The 13,266-nt window shown below is 45.7% G+C and overlaps 1 protein-coding gene across 4 annotated transcripts in view; it reads right to left on the bottom strand.

Moving 5' to 3' along the window:
• SLC25A25 (solute carrier family 25 member 25) overlaps positions 1-13,266 on the bottom strand; it is a 36,637-nt gene that overhangs the window by 14,602 nt on the left and 8,769 nt on the right. Inside the window, exon 1 of one of the 4 annotated variants that reach the window (XM_006065408.4) lies at positions 2,403-2,877. The exons of 2 other annotated variants lie outside the window; for them this stretch is intronic. In XM_006065408.4, coding sequence (XP_006065470.1) covers positions 2,403-2,621 — 219 coding nt within the window. In that variant the 5' untranslated portion in view covers positions 2,622-2,877. Of the gene's footprint in view, positions 1-2,402; positions 2,878-13,266 lie in introns of those variants that run through there. One more of the 4 variants, XM_006065409.4, reaches the window with a different exon arrangement.

Here is a 13,266-nt window from a genome sequence, read left to right as displayed (position 1 = left end):
TAGCCCCGCCCACCCATAAGGCTCTCAGAGCCTCATGTGCTACCGCGGTTGCAGTGTCATTTGATGATCGGGTTGCCATGACAGCCCAGTGGAGCCGGTTTCCACTGGAGCTGCACTTGGCAATTAGACACACAATGAGCAAAAATTCTCTGAGCTTCTGAGGAGACGGCCCCTCAGGATTTGAAAGCTTGAATGCAGCTTGGGGTACCTCCCACTCCAGACTAAAGGATTTCTTCTCCAACTGCAGATCAACTGGAAGACAAAGATAAAGGGTGGAAACTGGAACAGTTCCTAGAATAAAAACTTGCAGGAACCTGACTCACTAGCAGACATATTTAAAAGAGGGAAGTGAGAATTAAACAGAGAAGCAATGCTGGGAAACTGAGAAGCCTGAGAACCAAAGTGAATGTTTCCACCAGGTTCCCATGCAGTTGCGGCAGCCTCTGCCTGAGAGAAATGGCAGAGAAACAGCGAGCCAGGCCCCACCAGCCAATGATCACAACCCCTAACCCTCTACTTTCAAGAGCAGCTGCGCTGGAAGAGGACACACTGCTGAACCACTATTCCAGTTCTTCGTTATCTGCCTTTAAAGGGTCCACACTGCCCAGCTGTGCTTTCCTGCTTGCTTCAAATCAAACCGGCTGATCCACCTCCCTCTTGGGGCTCTCCCGAGCCCCAGCCAGCTGATTCATGTCCCTTTTGGGGAGAAGTGCCAGTGAGAGGTGTGGGTCTTACGTTCCAGCCCGCCTTGCTCCCAATTCTGTAGGTCAGGAAAGAAGCTGTTCAGAACAGAGAGTTCTAATGCCAGCCAGCCCAGGCAGAGGGGGGAGGACTGGCAAGGGGTGCCAGTTAGTATGAGTCTGGGAAATGGAGCAGTTAATTATTAAAGTAAAAAGTAGTGAATTTAAAAGGGAGCCAGCCAGTCCCATAATCCCTTGACTGTAAGCAAGCAGGTCTGGAGATAAAAGTTCCTTCCAACAGATAACCCTGCAGCCATTTCCAGGCGCCTCTAAAATGATTGAAAGGTCGACAGCGACACCTGCCATGCCTCAGGCACAGTACAGACGCTCAGACCCCCGCTGCCAGTGGTTGAACACAGACTAAAGATTTTTCTCATTGCTTAACCTGCAACCACGGCAAAAGTTGTGTCATCAAAAGTCCCTCCTGGGACTTCCCTGGTGGTCCAGGGGCTAGGACTTCATATTCCCAACGTAGGAGGCCTGGGTTTGATCCCTGGTCAGGGAACTAGATCCCACATACCTCAACTGAAGATACTGCATGCCGCAACTAAGCCCCAGGGCAGGCAAAGAAATAATTTTTTTTTTTAAAAAGGTCCCTCCCACTGAGCAAAGTAAACATGAACATCTGTTTCATAAACGCAGCAGTTCAACCCAGCAGAGCCTTTTCTGGACTCTGCAGTGTGCCGCACATAGGGCAGACTCTCCTTCCTTTTTCCAGTTGATTTTTACCTTGAGAAAGGAGAAAAAATTCAGAGTAACCAAGGCTCGGGAGGTAAACCCGGCATTGCTACCTTGGGCGGGAGAAATCCAGCCAAGCAGCCTTTCGGTTCTAATCCTGAACAGAACCGGAGTAGTCCCTGTGGCTTTCTTAAGGGAAGGTGAGGCAGTACAGGGCAAAGTTCCAGGTAGACTAGAGTGAAATCTCACCCCTTCCCTTCCTTTATTGTTTAATCCTGGGAAAATTACTTAACCTTTCTCCACCTCAGTTTCCTCATCTGTGAAATGGGGATGCTACCACTTACCCTGGCTCTTGAGGGGATCAGATGACATAACCCATACTCATGGCGTGAGATGGATGGAAGACCCCCGCACTCAGCAGACCTTAGGACTCCAGAGGACTACCGGCCTCTGCGCCCTGAGCCTTCAGCCTCAATTCTGCCCCCCTGCTCCCCTCCTCTCCAATGGAATGGTAAGACGGGTCCTCTGCCCACCAAGGCAGAGGGTCTGACCTTTGGGATGCAGGACAGGCTGGTCCTCCCTAGTTCCCAGCACCTGGGTTCACCTTTGAAGGTTTGCTCTGTGGCCCACTTGAGGTCTGTCCTCCCTGAGCTGTTTAAAATGCTAATACCTAAGACACACTGTAACTGCCCCTTCCTTTCAAATGGCTTTCTGGGGCCACAGTGATACATCCTAGGGTTTATCTCCCATTGCATTCCACCTTCCTTCCTCAAATGGCCACTGAAGTGGTCACATAAGGTAATCAAGCTGGTGCAGCAGCCACAGGAAAACCGGACTAAAGTTGGGCTTCTTTACTGTCTAACACTTCTCCCCAGGCCCCTGGTACCACATGAATTCATTCATAAGTTTTCTCTTCCTTCCCCACTCTCCAGCTTTCTCCAGGTCAGCCCCTCACCTAGGAGGTCCTCTCGACATTGCCATTACCTTAGGAAATTGCTCTGCAGGTCCGACCACCAGCAAGATGGTGGGTCTCTTTTCCGTGGCCTCAGCCCTTCCGTCCTGCTTCCCCAAAAAGCTTGGCATCTGGTCTCTCTGAGCCGGGGCCGGGGTGCCTCTGACTTCATTCCCGCTGCCCTCTCTGGAGCCTTGGCACCCGGCCCTGGGGAAAAAGCTAGACAGAAAATGCCACAGCATCTGAAACATTCCGGCTTACTCCCCACGTTGCCGCCAGTGACCGCTCACTTTTGAGGGCTGTGACCACAACACCGAAGGTCTCTGGCTACACAGCTGCTTGGATGACTAGCCTGAGAAGTTGGGAGGGCTGGCAGCTCTGCCTGTCGTGGCTGCGTCCTGCCTTCTCACTGCTGTCGTGCCTGGCCTGCGAAGCAGCTCACTGACAGCCCCGTCGGGGGGGTTGCTGGCCACGAGAGAGCCGCTGGAGCTTCTTCCAATCAAAATTCACTTTTGCAGGTGGACTGTGATCAAAGGTTTGGCTTTTTGGCAAAAAAAAAAAAAAAAAAAAAAAAAGACAGACAGACAGAAAAGGCTGACGGCCCGAGAGACCTCTCCTGAGGCAGAAGCCAACTTCTTCTAGCTTCCGATCAGTCAGCTTGTCCTCTCTGAACTAAGGAGCAGCATCACACCGGTGAGCACCCGAGCATCCAAGCCTGCATTCTCACTGCAGCAGGGTGCGGCCAATCGCCTCTGCCGACACTACCGGGTTCATTATCCCCACCAGCAACGTCCCTCCAATCACAGCCCGCCGATTTCCCGCATGCAGCCGGCAGTTCTGCAGGGAGGTGCCCGCGGCAACCTCCAGAAAGGCTTCCAGTGGCCCGGAATCCACATGGAGGAGCCTGGCTTCCTCCTCTCCAACTGGCTGCTTCCGGGATGACACTCCCCCTCAAGTTTAACACGATCAAGAGATCCTGGCAACGCTTCCTAAGACATCCAGCAACCCTTCCCCTGTTCAGTTATCCCATTCTCTGCAATTGTGCGGAACACAAACGGCGCCCCCCACTATCACGGTCGTTTCTCCTCTGCGGCTCCCTCTACACGGTGAGCTGCCTGGGGACAGGGATCAAGTCACAGATCTTTCTAGCCCTCATACCCAGGACTAGGCATAGGTGAAGGCTGTGGACTCAACTGAGTAAACGATCATGAATAAAAGGGAATTAATCTTTGGTCATTTGTTTCATTTACTAAGACAAACTGCAGTGTCACCCTATCTCTTGAAAAGGCAACTCTCTGATAGGGTGTTCATAACCATTATTTTAAAAATAAACATAGCATGGAAAAAGTTTAATAGACTGTTGGAGAAACATATATTCTGATGTGCTGTTACAAGAGTGTGAACCACTGCAGTCTTGCTGGAGGACAATTTAGTCACTGCTACCAGCATATCCTAACAGAGGTAGAAGATATTAAGAGGTGGCAAGAATACACAGAACTGTACAAAAAAGATCTTCACGACCAAGATAATCACGATGGTGTAATCACTCACCTAGAGCCAGACATCCTGGAATGTGAAGTCAAGTGGGCCTTAGAAAGCATCATCACTACGAACAAAGCTAGTGGAGGTGATGGAATTCCAGTTGAGCTATTCCAAATCCTGAAAGATGATGCTGTGAAAGTGCTGCACTCAATATGCCAGCAAATTTGGAAAACTCAGCAGTGGCCACAGGACTGGAAAAGGTCAGTTTTCATTCCAATCCCAAAGAAAGGCAATGCCAAAGAATGCTCAAACTACTGCACAATTGCACTCATCTCACACGCTAGTAAAGTAATGCTCAAAATTCTCCAAGCCAGACTTCAGCAATACGTGAACCGTGAACTTCCTGACGTTCAAGCTGGTTTTAGAAAAGGCAGAGGAACCAGAGATCAAATTGCCAACATCCGCTGGATCATGGAAAAAGCAAGAGAGTTCCAGAAAAATATCGATTTCTGCTTTATTGACTATGCCAAAGCCTTTGACTGTGTGGATCACAAGAAACTGTGGGAAATTCTGAAAGAGATGGGAATACCAGACCATCTGACCTGCCTCTTGAGAAACCTATATGCAGGTCAGGAAGCAACAGTTAGAACTGGACATGGAACAACAGACTGGTTCCAAATAGGAAAAGGAGTACGTCAAGGCTGTATGTTGTCACCCTGCTTATTTAACTTCTATGCAGAGTACATCATGAGAAACCCTGGGCTGGAAGAAGCACAAGCTGGAATCAAGACTGCCAGGAGAAATAGCAATAACCTCAGATATGCAGATGACACCACCCTTATGGCAGAAAGTGAAGAGGAACTAAAAAGCCTCTTGATGAAAGTGAAAGAGGAGAGTGAAAAAGTTGGCTTAAAGCTCAACATTCAGAAAAGGAAGATCATGGCATCTGGTCCCATCATTTCATGGGAAATAGATGGGAAAACAGTGGAAACAGTGTCAGACTTTTTTTTTTGGGCTCCAAAATCACTGCAGATGGTGACTGCAGCCATGAAATTAAAAGACGCTTACTCCTTGGAAGGAAAGTTATGACCAACCTAGATAGCATATTCAAAAGCAGAGATATTACTTTGCCAACAAAGGTCCGTCTAGTCAAGGCTATGGTTTTTCCAGTGGTCATGTATGGATGCGAGAGTTGGACTGTGAAGAAAGCTGAGCGCCGAAGAATTGATGCTTTTGAACTGTGGTGTTGGAGAAGACTCTTGAGAGTCCCTTGCACTGCAAGGAGATCCAACCAGTCCATTCTGAAGGAGATAGCCCTGGGTGTTCATTGGAAGGAATGATGCTAAAGCTGAAACTCCAGTACTTTGGCCACCTCATGCAAAGAGTTGACTCACTGGAAAAGACTCTGATGCTGGGAGGGATTGGGGGCAGGAGGAGAAGGGGACCACAGAGGATGAGATGGCTGGATGGTATCACTGACTCGATGGACATGAGTCTGGGTGAACTCCGGGAGTTGGTGATGGAGCACGCCAGGGAGGCTTGGCGTGCTGCGGTTCATGGGGTCGAAAAGAGTCGGACACGACTGAGCAACTGAACTGAACTGAACTGAACCAGCATATCAAACTTCCCTGGTGGTTCAGACGGTTAAGCATCTATCTACACTGTGGGAGACCTGGGTTCGATCCCTGGCTTGGGAAGATCCCCTGGAGAAGGAAATGGCAATCCACTCCAGTACTACTGCCTGGAAAATCCCATGGACAGAGGAGCCTGGTAGGCTACAGTCCATGGGGTCACAAAGAGTCGGACACGACTGAGCGACTTCACTTCACTTCACTTCACCAGCATATCAAAAGCACAAACCCTCTGACAGCAACTCCACTTTCAGTGAATTAACCTGCAGATATGTTTGCACATGTAGGAAATCACATATACATATGTTAACATATATGGGATGCATACATGTGATAAAATATAAGGATATTTTTTGCAGCCTGATTTACAATAGCACAGGTTAGACACAGGAGAATGCAGGTTCAATCCCTGGGTCGGGAAGATCCCCTGCAGAAGGAAATGGCAACCCACTCCAGTATTCTTGCCTGGAGAACACCATGGACAGAGGAGCCTGGCAGCCTATGGTCCATGGGGTCACAAAGAGTCCGACACAACTGAATGACTGAGCACAAATGGAAACATTTTAAAGTTCTTTAAAAAGGGAGCAGGTCTAAATTAATGCACACCCACACAATGGAGCCCTAGGCAGCTTCAAAAAGAGGAAGGCAGGGACTTCCCTGGTGGTCCAGTGGCTAAGACTTCACCTTCCCGTGCAGGGGGTGTGGGTTCAAGCCGTGGGCTAGGATCCCACATGCCTCATGGCCAAAAAACCAAAACATAAAACAGAAGCAATATTGTAACAGATTCAATAAAGACTTTAAAAATGGTCTACATCAAACCCCCCCCCCCCAAAAAAAAAAGAGTAAGGCAGCACTACACCTACGATTATGGAACGACTTGAAAATGTCTTGTTAGATGAAAAGAGCAATGTGCAGAAGGAAGGGGATAGTATGCCGCTGCTTATTTCTATGTTTGTATACATGAAGAATCTCCCTGGAAGGACATACTAAAACTGAAGAGATGGTCTGGGGTGGGGATGGAGGGGACTTGGGAGTTTCAGGTGAGAAAGGCAGATGGGAGATTTATTTTCACCGAGTATGCTCTTATATCTTGCGAAACCAGATCATGAGCATGTATGACCCGGCACGCATGTGTGCATACATACAGCCATTATTTAAAAAGAAAACACAAGAAGCGAAAGCAAGACTGCCATGCTTGTTTGAGAGCTCAGGAGCCCATGTCAGTTGCCCTCTCTCTGGATACACAGAACAACTTTACCTAGAAGGAGTTTTGTGTGTTGATTACATGTCTAGTCTTTGGAGCCAGACCCCAGGTTCAATCCTGGCTATCACTTACTGGCTATGTGATCTGGGTCAAGTTACTTTACCTCTCTGTTTTAACAGCCTCATGAGCAAAATGGGGACAGTAACAGGACTATACTTCATGGAGTTGGTTGAAGGCTAAATTAAATAATAAATGAAAGCTCTTAGAACGGTACATAATTAGCTATTTTAATCTAGAAAATGACTGTGAGTTCATAGAACTAAATAGTTTTACTACAAAAGAAGGGCCAGTCTAGGGTAAAAATCCCTAAATAAAGATCCACTAAAAATTAATCCTTTTTTTTTTAAGGCACTGACAATCTGGTGAATTGGGGCAGCTGGTGATCTTTTGGGCCCTCATCTACAAATAAAAGATAAATCCCGTATTGAGTAAGTAACTGGTTTTTCCTTTAATAAACTCCTCTGTACCACAGAACTGAGCTATGAACTCAGGGCAGGCTCCAGCCAAGACAGAGTAAGAGGAACCAATTCACACTCCCGACTATAACAACTAATGTACAGACAAAATGTGAGACGATGGTTTCCAAGACATTGGGCAACAAAGGACAGGAGGCCTTAGATTTCCAAACAAATGAGACCTGCAATCGCCCAGGTTTCCTGCCTAGAGTTTCCAGGCTATTGTGCAGAGAGTGGACACCCAGCAGAGCCCAGCAGTCTCCCCACACTGAAGAGCAGGATCTGGGAGGCCAGGACAGCTGGAGTTTGCAGGGCAGAGAACCAGAGAAGACAGAGCTGCAGAGAGAGTGAGGTCTGGAGCTCTGCTGAGGGCCCCTGGGAGTCAGAGCATGTGAGTATGAGGAAACTGCCTGTGGATGGGGAAAGAACTGGCCAAGGGCATCACAGGGCTAAGAGCAGTTCCTGTTCCCACCAGCTGGAGTGGAAAACCTCATAACATAGGTAAGTTCAGGAAGGGTACTCAGAAGGGTTTCCCTCCATAGCGGGGGCAAAATGGCCCTAGACTAAAGGCTGTTCTTGTTGATCTAACAAAGCTATAAAAAGCTGGCCCAAGGGAGTCGAACTGTTTCTAAATAACTGCACCCTGGAATAAAGCTCAAGAATATTAATAGGAATACAAAAATATCCAAGATAAAAATCCCATAAAAAAATTAACAGCCATGCAAAGAAGCAAGAGAAGATGACCCACAATGAGAAATCAATCCATTGAAACTGACCCGGAAAGGACATGTATGATGGAATAAGGACAGAAGGATATTACAAGTCATAACTGTATTCCACGTGCTCAAGAAAGAAACAGCACGTGAGAGACACTACAGATACTCTAGATGAAAATTACAATGTCTGAGATGAAAATCACACCTGGATGGTTTTAACAGCACATGAGGCAATGCAGAAGAAAAGATTAAGGAACTTGAAGACACAGCAATAGAAACTTTCCAAAAGGAAACACTCGTAGAAAAAATAAAGCCATTAAAAAAAAAAGAGAGAGAGAGAGAAATGCATTAGTGACCCGTGGGAGAACTGCTAATATACTAATATCCACCCATCTGAAACTCATGGAGGTGGGAACAGAAAAGATATTTAAATAAATAACAGCCAGGTTTTATCCAAATTTATTAAAACCTACAGACCGAAGACCTCAACAAACCTGAAGCATAAGGAACGTCAAAACAAAACAAAACAAAGTCACACTCAGGCACATCACAATTATTTCTGAAAACCAGTGATAAAGAGGAAAATCTAAAAAGCACCTTGAGAAAAACACCCATTACTTACAGAACAAAAACAAGAATGACAGGGGATTTCCATCAGAAACTGCTAACCCAGAATTTTATACCTAGAAAAATACCATCCAGAAGGAGGGCAAAACACTTTCCAGATGCATGAAAACTTAAAGAATTTACTGACAGCAGTAGTGTATTACAAGAAATGTTAAAGAAGTCCTTCAGACAGAAGGAAAATGATACCAGATGAAGAATGGAATGAAAAGAATGAAAAGCACTAGAAATGGTAATTGTGTGGGTAGAAAGAAATTCTTCTTATTGTTTAAATCTCTTTCAAATATAAGTGAAAATTTAAAGCAAAAATAAAACAACATATTGTGGGTTTATAACATGCATCCTTCTCTTTAGTCGTGTCCAACTATTTGCGACTCTTTAGACTGTAGCCTCCCAGGCTCCTCTGTCCATGGGATTCTCCAGGCATGAATACTGGAGCGGGTTGCCATGCCCTCCTTCAGGGGACCTTTCAGACCCAGGGATCAAATCCACGTCCCTGTGTCTCCTGCATTGGTAGGCAGGTTCTTTACCACCAGCGTCACCTGGGAAGCCCATAAAAAGACAAGCCATAGAGGCAGCCTGCGTGGTTTATAACATATGTAGAAGTAAAAATGTGTGAGAACCATTGCACAAAGGCTGGGAAGAAAGAAATGAAAGCATAATGTTTAATAGTCTTAAACTAGGACTTCCCTGGTGGTGGTACAGTGGATAAGAATCCTCCTGCCAATGCAGGGAACACAGGTTTGATCCCCAGTTTGGGAAGATTCCACATGCTGAAAGAAACAAAGATAGCGCTAAGTTGTGTCTGACTCTTGCGACCTATGGACCTATGGACCTATAGCCCGCAGGCTCCTCTGTCCATGGGAATTTCCAAGCAAGAATACTGGAGTGGGTTGCCATTTCCTTCTCCAGGGGATCTTCCTGACCCAGGAACTGAACCCAGGTCTCCAGCATTGCAGGCAGATTCTTTACCGACCAAGCTAGGTGGGAAGCCCCACATGCAGAGGAGCAACTAAGCCCGGGTGCTGCTGCAACTACGAAGCCTGTGCTCTAGAGCCTGAGAGCCGCAACGACTGCGCCCACACACCGCAACTACTGAAGCCCGAGCTCCTAGAGCCCGTGCTCCGCAACGAGAGGAGCCGCGGCGGCGAGAGGCCCGTGCGCCACATCCACAGGGCAGCCCCCAGCTGACCTCAACCAGAGAAAGCCCGCACCCTAACAAAGATCCAAGACAGCCAAACAAACAAACAAAATGTAAAGCAGAATCTTAAACTGCCTATGAAGGGGTATAATATCAGTTGAGGTAGGTTGTGATAAGTTAAAGATGTATACTATAATTCCAAAAGCTACCATTGAAGAGAGAGAGGTGGGGCAGGGAAAGAGAGACAGAAAGTTATAACTAATAAGCTAACAAAAGAGATAAAGTGAAATTATAAATACTCTTCAACCCAAAAGAAGGCAGAAAGAGAAAGGAACATAGAATGGGTGGTACAAATAGAAAACAAACAGTGAGATGGCAGATTTATACTCAACCGTTATCAGTAACAATAGTAGATATAAATGGTTTAAACATCTCAGTGCAAAGGTAGAGATCGTCAGGCTGGTCTAAAAAGCAAGATCTAGCTAGATGTTGCCTATAAGAAACACACTTTAAATATAAAGATACACGTAGGTTAAAAGTAAAAGAATAGACATAACAATCCTAAATGTTTTAGGACCACATTGCTACTGCTGCTGCTAAGTCTCTTCAGGCGTGTCCGACTCTGTGTGACTCCATAGACGTCAGCCCACCAGGCTCCCCTGTCCCTGGGATTCTCCAGGCAAGAACACTGGAGTGGGTTGCCACTTCCTTCTCTAATGCATGAAAGTGAAAAGTGAAAGTGAAGTTGCTCAGTCGTGTTCGACTCTTAGCGACCCCATGGACTGCAGCCTACCAGGCTCCTCCATCCATGGGATTTTCCAGGCAAGAGTACTGGAGTGGGGTGCCATTGCCTTCTCTGAGGACCACATTACAGAGCTTCAAAAGACAGAAAGTAAAAACCCAACAGAACTGCAAGGAAAAGAGAGTCAAATCCACTATTATAGTCAGGTCTTAACACCCTCGTCTCAGTAAACGGTGGAGCAAGTAGACAGAAAATCAGCAAGCACATAGAAGACTTGAGCAACACTACAGCTTACCTACTGACGTGACCTAACGCCTTTATAAAACACTCCGCTGGACAAGACTAGCATGCACATTCTTCTCAAGTACACACAGAACATATTCTGGCTCATAAAACAAGACTCATTAAATTAAATATAAGTGGATTCAACCTGTACAAAATGTTTTTTTGACCACAGTGGAATTAAGTGAGAAATCAATGATAGAGGGGTACCTGGGAAATATTTACATGTTTAGAAATGAAATTTGTTGTTGTTTAGTCGCCATGTCTGACTCTTTTGTGACCCCATGGACTGTAGTCCACCAGGCTCCTCTGTCCATGGGATTTCCCAGGCAAGAATACTGGAGTGGGTTGCCCTTTCCTTCTTCAGGGGATATTCCTGACTCAGGGATTGAGCCTGTGTTTCCTGCATTGGCAGGTGGATTCTTTACCACAGAGCCACCAGGGAAACAGAAATGAAATGCAACTGTAAATAATCTATGTGTCAAAGAAGAAACCAAAGGAGAAATGAAAAAGTATTTTGAATGGTATGAAACCACAACACAGCAAAACTTGTGGGATGTAGCCAGAGCAGGACTCAGAAGGGAAAGCCTACATCCTATGGTCTTAAATCCATGAGCTGTTTCTACTTACCAGAAAAGAACAAATTACACCCAAAGTCAGCAGAAGAAAAGAAATAATAACTAGGCAAGGAGGAGACCAGGCCTATTTATCCTAAAATCTCCTTTGACCAGCACCTGAGACAGCAATCAATGAAAACATATTCAATTTGCATACTTTGCCAATATTTTGACTGTAAAGCAACCTTTCTAGTGCCTTTGATTTCCTTGTGGGTTAATGCAGCGCCTCTCTTATATGACAGCGTCACCAGAATCTGGTCGATCACTAGTTTCTTTCAGAGTCACTATAACACAACTCCACCTCGCTTAACTTTCTTGGGGGACCCCTGATATCCAGAGAAAGGAATGGAGAGTATAACCCTCCTGCAACTGTAGATTTATAAACATCAACAGAGCCTGGTTAAACTGAGGGTAATCACCTGCAGAAGGAACCCATTCTTCAAGAATCTAGAAAACAGACTTAGGGATAAAAGTGTGTCTCAGGATCTCCTATACTTTTCAGAGAAAACAACAAATTCTAATGGAATGGATTCCCAATGGGAACCCATTCTAAAGTATCCTGATGAATTGCCCTGGGTATAGAAGCCCCTGGGACATCACACAGAAGGACAATTGGAGGCTCCTGAGGGAGTCTTATAACAGGGCGGAGAGCTCTCCCATGACTGACTCCAGGGTAATGTCCCTCGTCTGCTGGTTACCAGTTTCACTACCTACAAACCATCTATCTTAGAATTATAATTAGCATTAGGAAGAGATGTAGTCAAAGGGACGACTACTAACACTTTTAACCAAAAAAAAAAAAAAAAGAAGCCAGATTTTATTTGAATCAAAGCCAAAATGATTTGATTTGAAAATGAGGACTGCCTTGGCCAATGGGTTATATGGAGGGTAACACATGAACGCTCAAACTACTGCACAATTGCACTCATGTCACACGCTAGTAAAGTAATGCTCAAAATTCTCCAAACCAGGCTTCAGCAATATGTGAACCATGAACTTCCAGATGTTCAAGGTGGTTTTAGAAAAGGCAGAGGAACCAGAGGTCAAATTGCCAACATCTGCTGGATCATCGAAAAAGCAAGAGAGTTCCAGAAAAACATCTATTTCTGCTTTATTGACTATGCCAAAGCCTTTGACTGTGTGGATCACAAGAAACTGTGGGAAATTCTGAAAGAGATGGGAATACCAGACCACCTGACCTACCTCTCGAGAAACCTGTATGCAGGTCAGGAAGCAACAGTTAGAACTGGACATGGAACAACAGACTGGTTCCAAATAGGAAAAGGAGTAGGTCAAGGCTGTATATTGTCACCCTGCTTATTTAACTTCTATGCAGAGTACATCATGAGAAACCCTGGGCTGGAAGAAGCACAAACTGGAATCAAGATTGCTGGGAAAAATAGCAATAATCTCAGATATGCAGATGACACCACCCTTATGGCAGAAAGTGAAGAGGAACTAAAAAGCCTCTTGATGAAAGTGAAAGAAGAGAATGAAAAAGTTGGCTTAAAGCTCAACATTCAGAAAACGAAGATCATGGCATCTGGTCCCATCACTTCATGGCAAATAGATGGGAAACAGGGGAAACAGTGTCAGACTTTATTTTTGGGGGCTCCAAAATCACTGCAGATGGTGACTGCAGCCATGAAATTAAAAGACGCTTACTCCTTGGAAGAAAAGTTATGACCGACCTAGATAGCATATTCAAAAGCAGAGACATTACTTTGCCAACAAAGGTCCATCTAGTCAAGGCTATGGTTTTTCCAGTGGTCATGTATAGATGTGAGAGTTGGACTGTGAAGAAAGCTGAGCGCCGAAGAATTGATGCTTTTGAACTGTGGTGTTGGAGAAGACTCTTGAGAGTCCCTTGGACTGCAAGGAGATCCCACCAGTCCATCCTAAAGGAGATCAGTCCTGGGTGTTCTTTGGAAGGAATGATGCT

Source organism: Bubalus bubalis, chromosome 12, assembly GCF_019923935.1.
Source record: "Bubalus bubalis isolate 160015118507 breed Murrah chromosome 12, NDDB_SH_1, whole genome shotgun sequence".
Lineage (NCBI taxonomy): Eukaryota > Metazoa > Chordata > Mammalia > Artiodactyla > Bovidae > Bubalus > Bubalus bubalis.
Note: the sequence above shows the minus strand (reverse complement) of the source record. Positions and strands in the feature narration are given on the sequence as shown.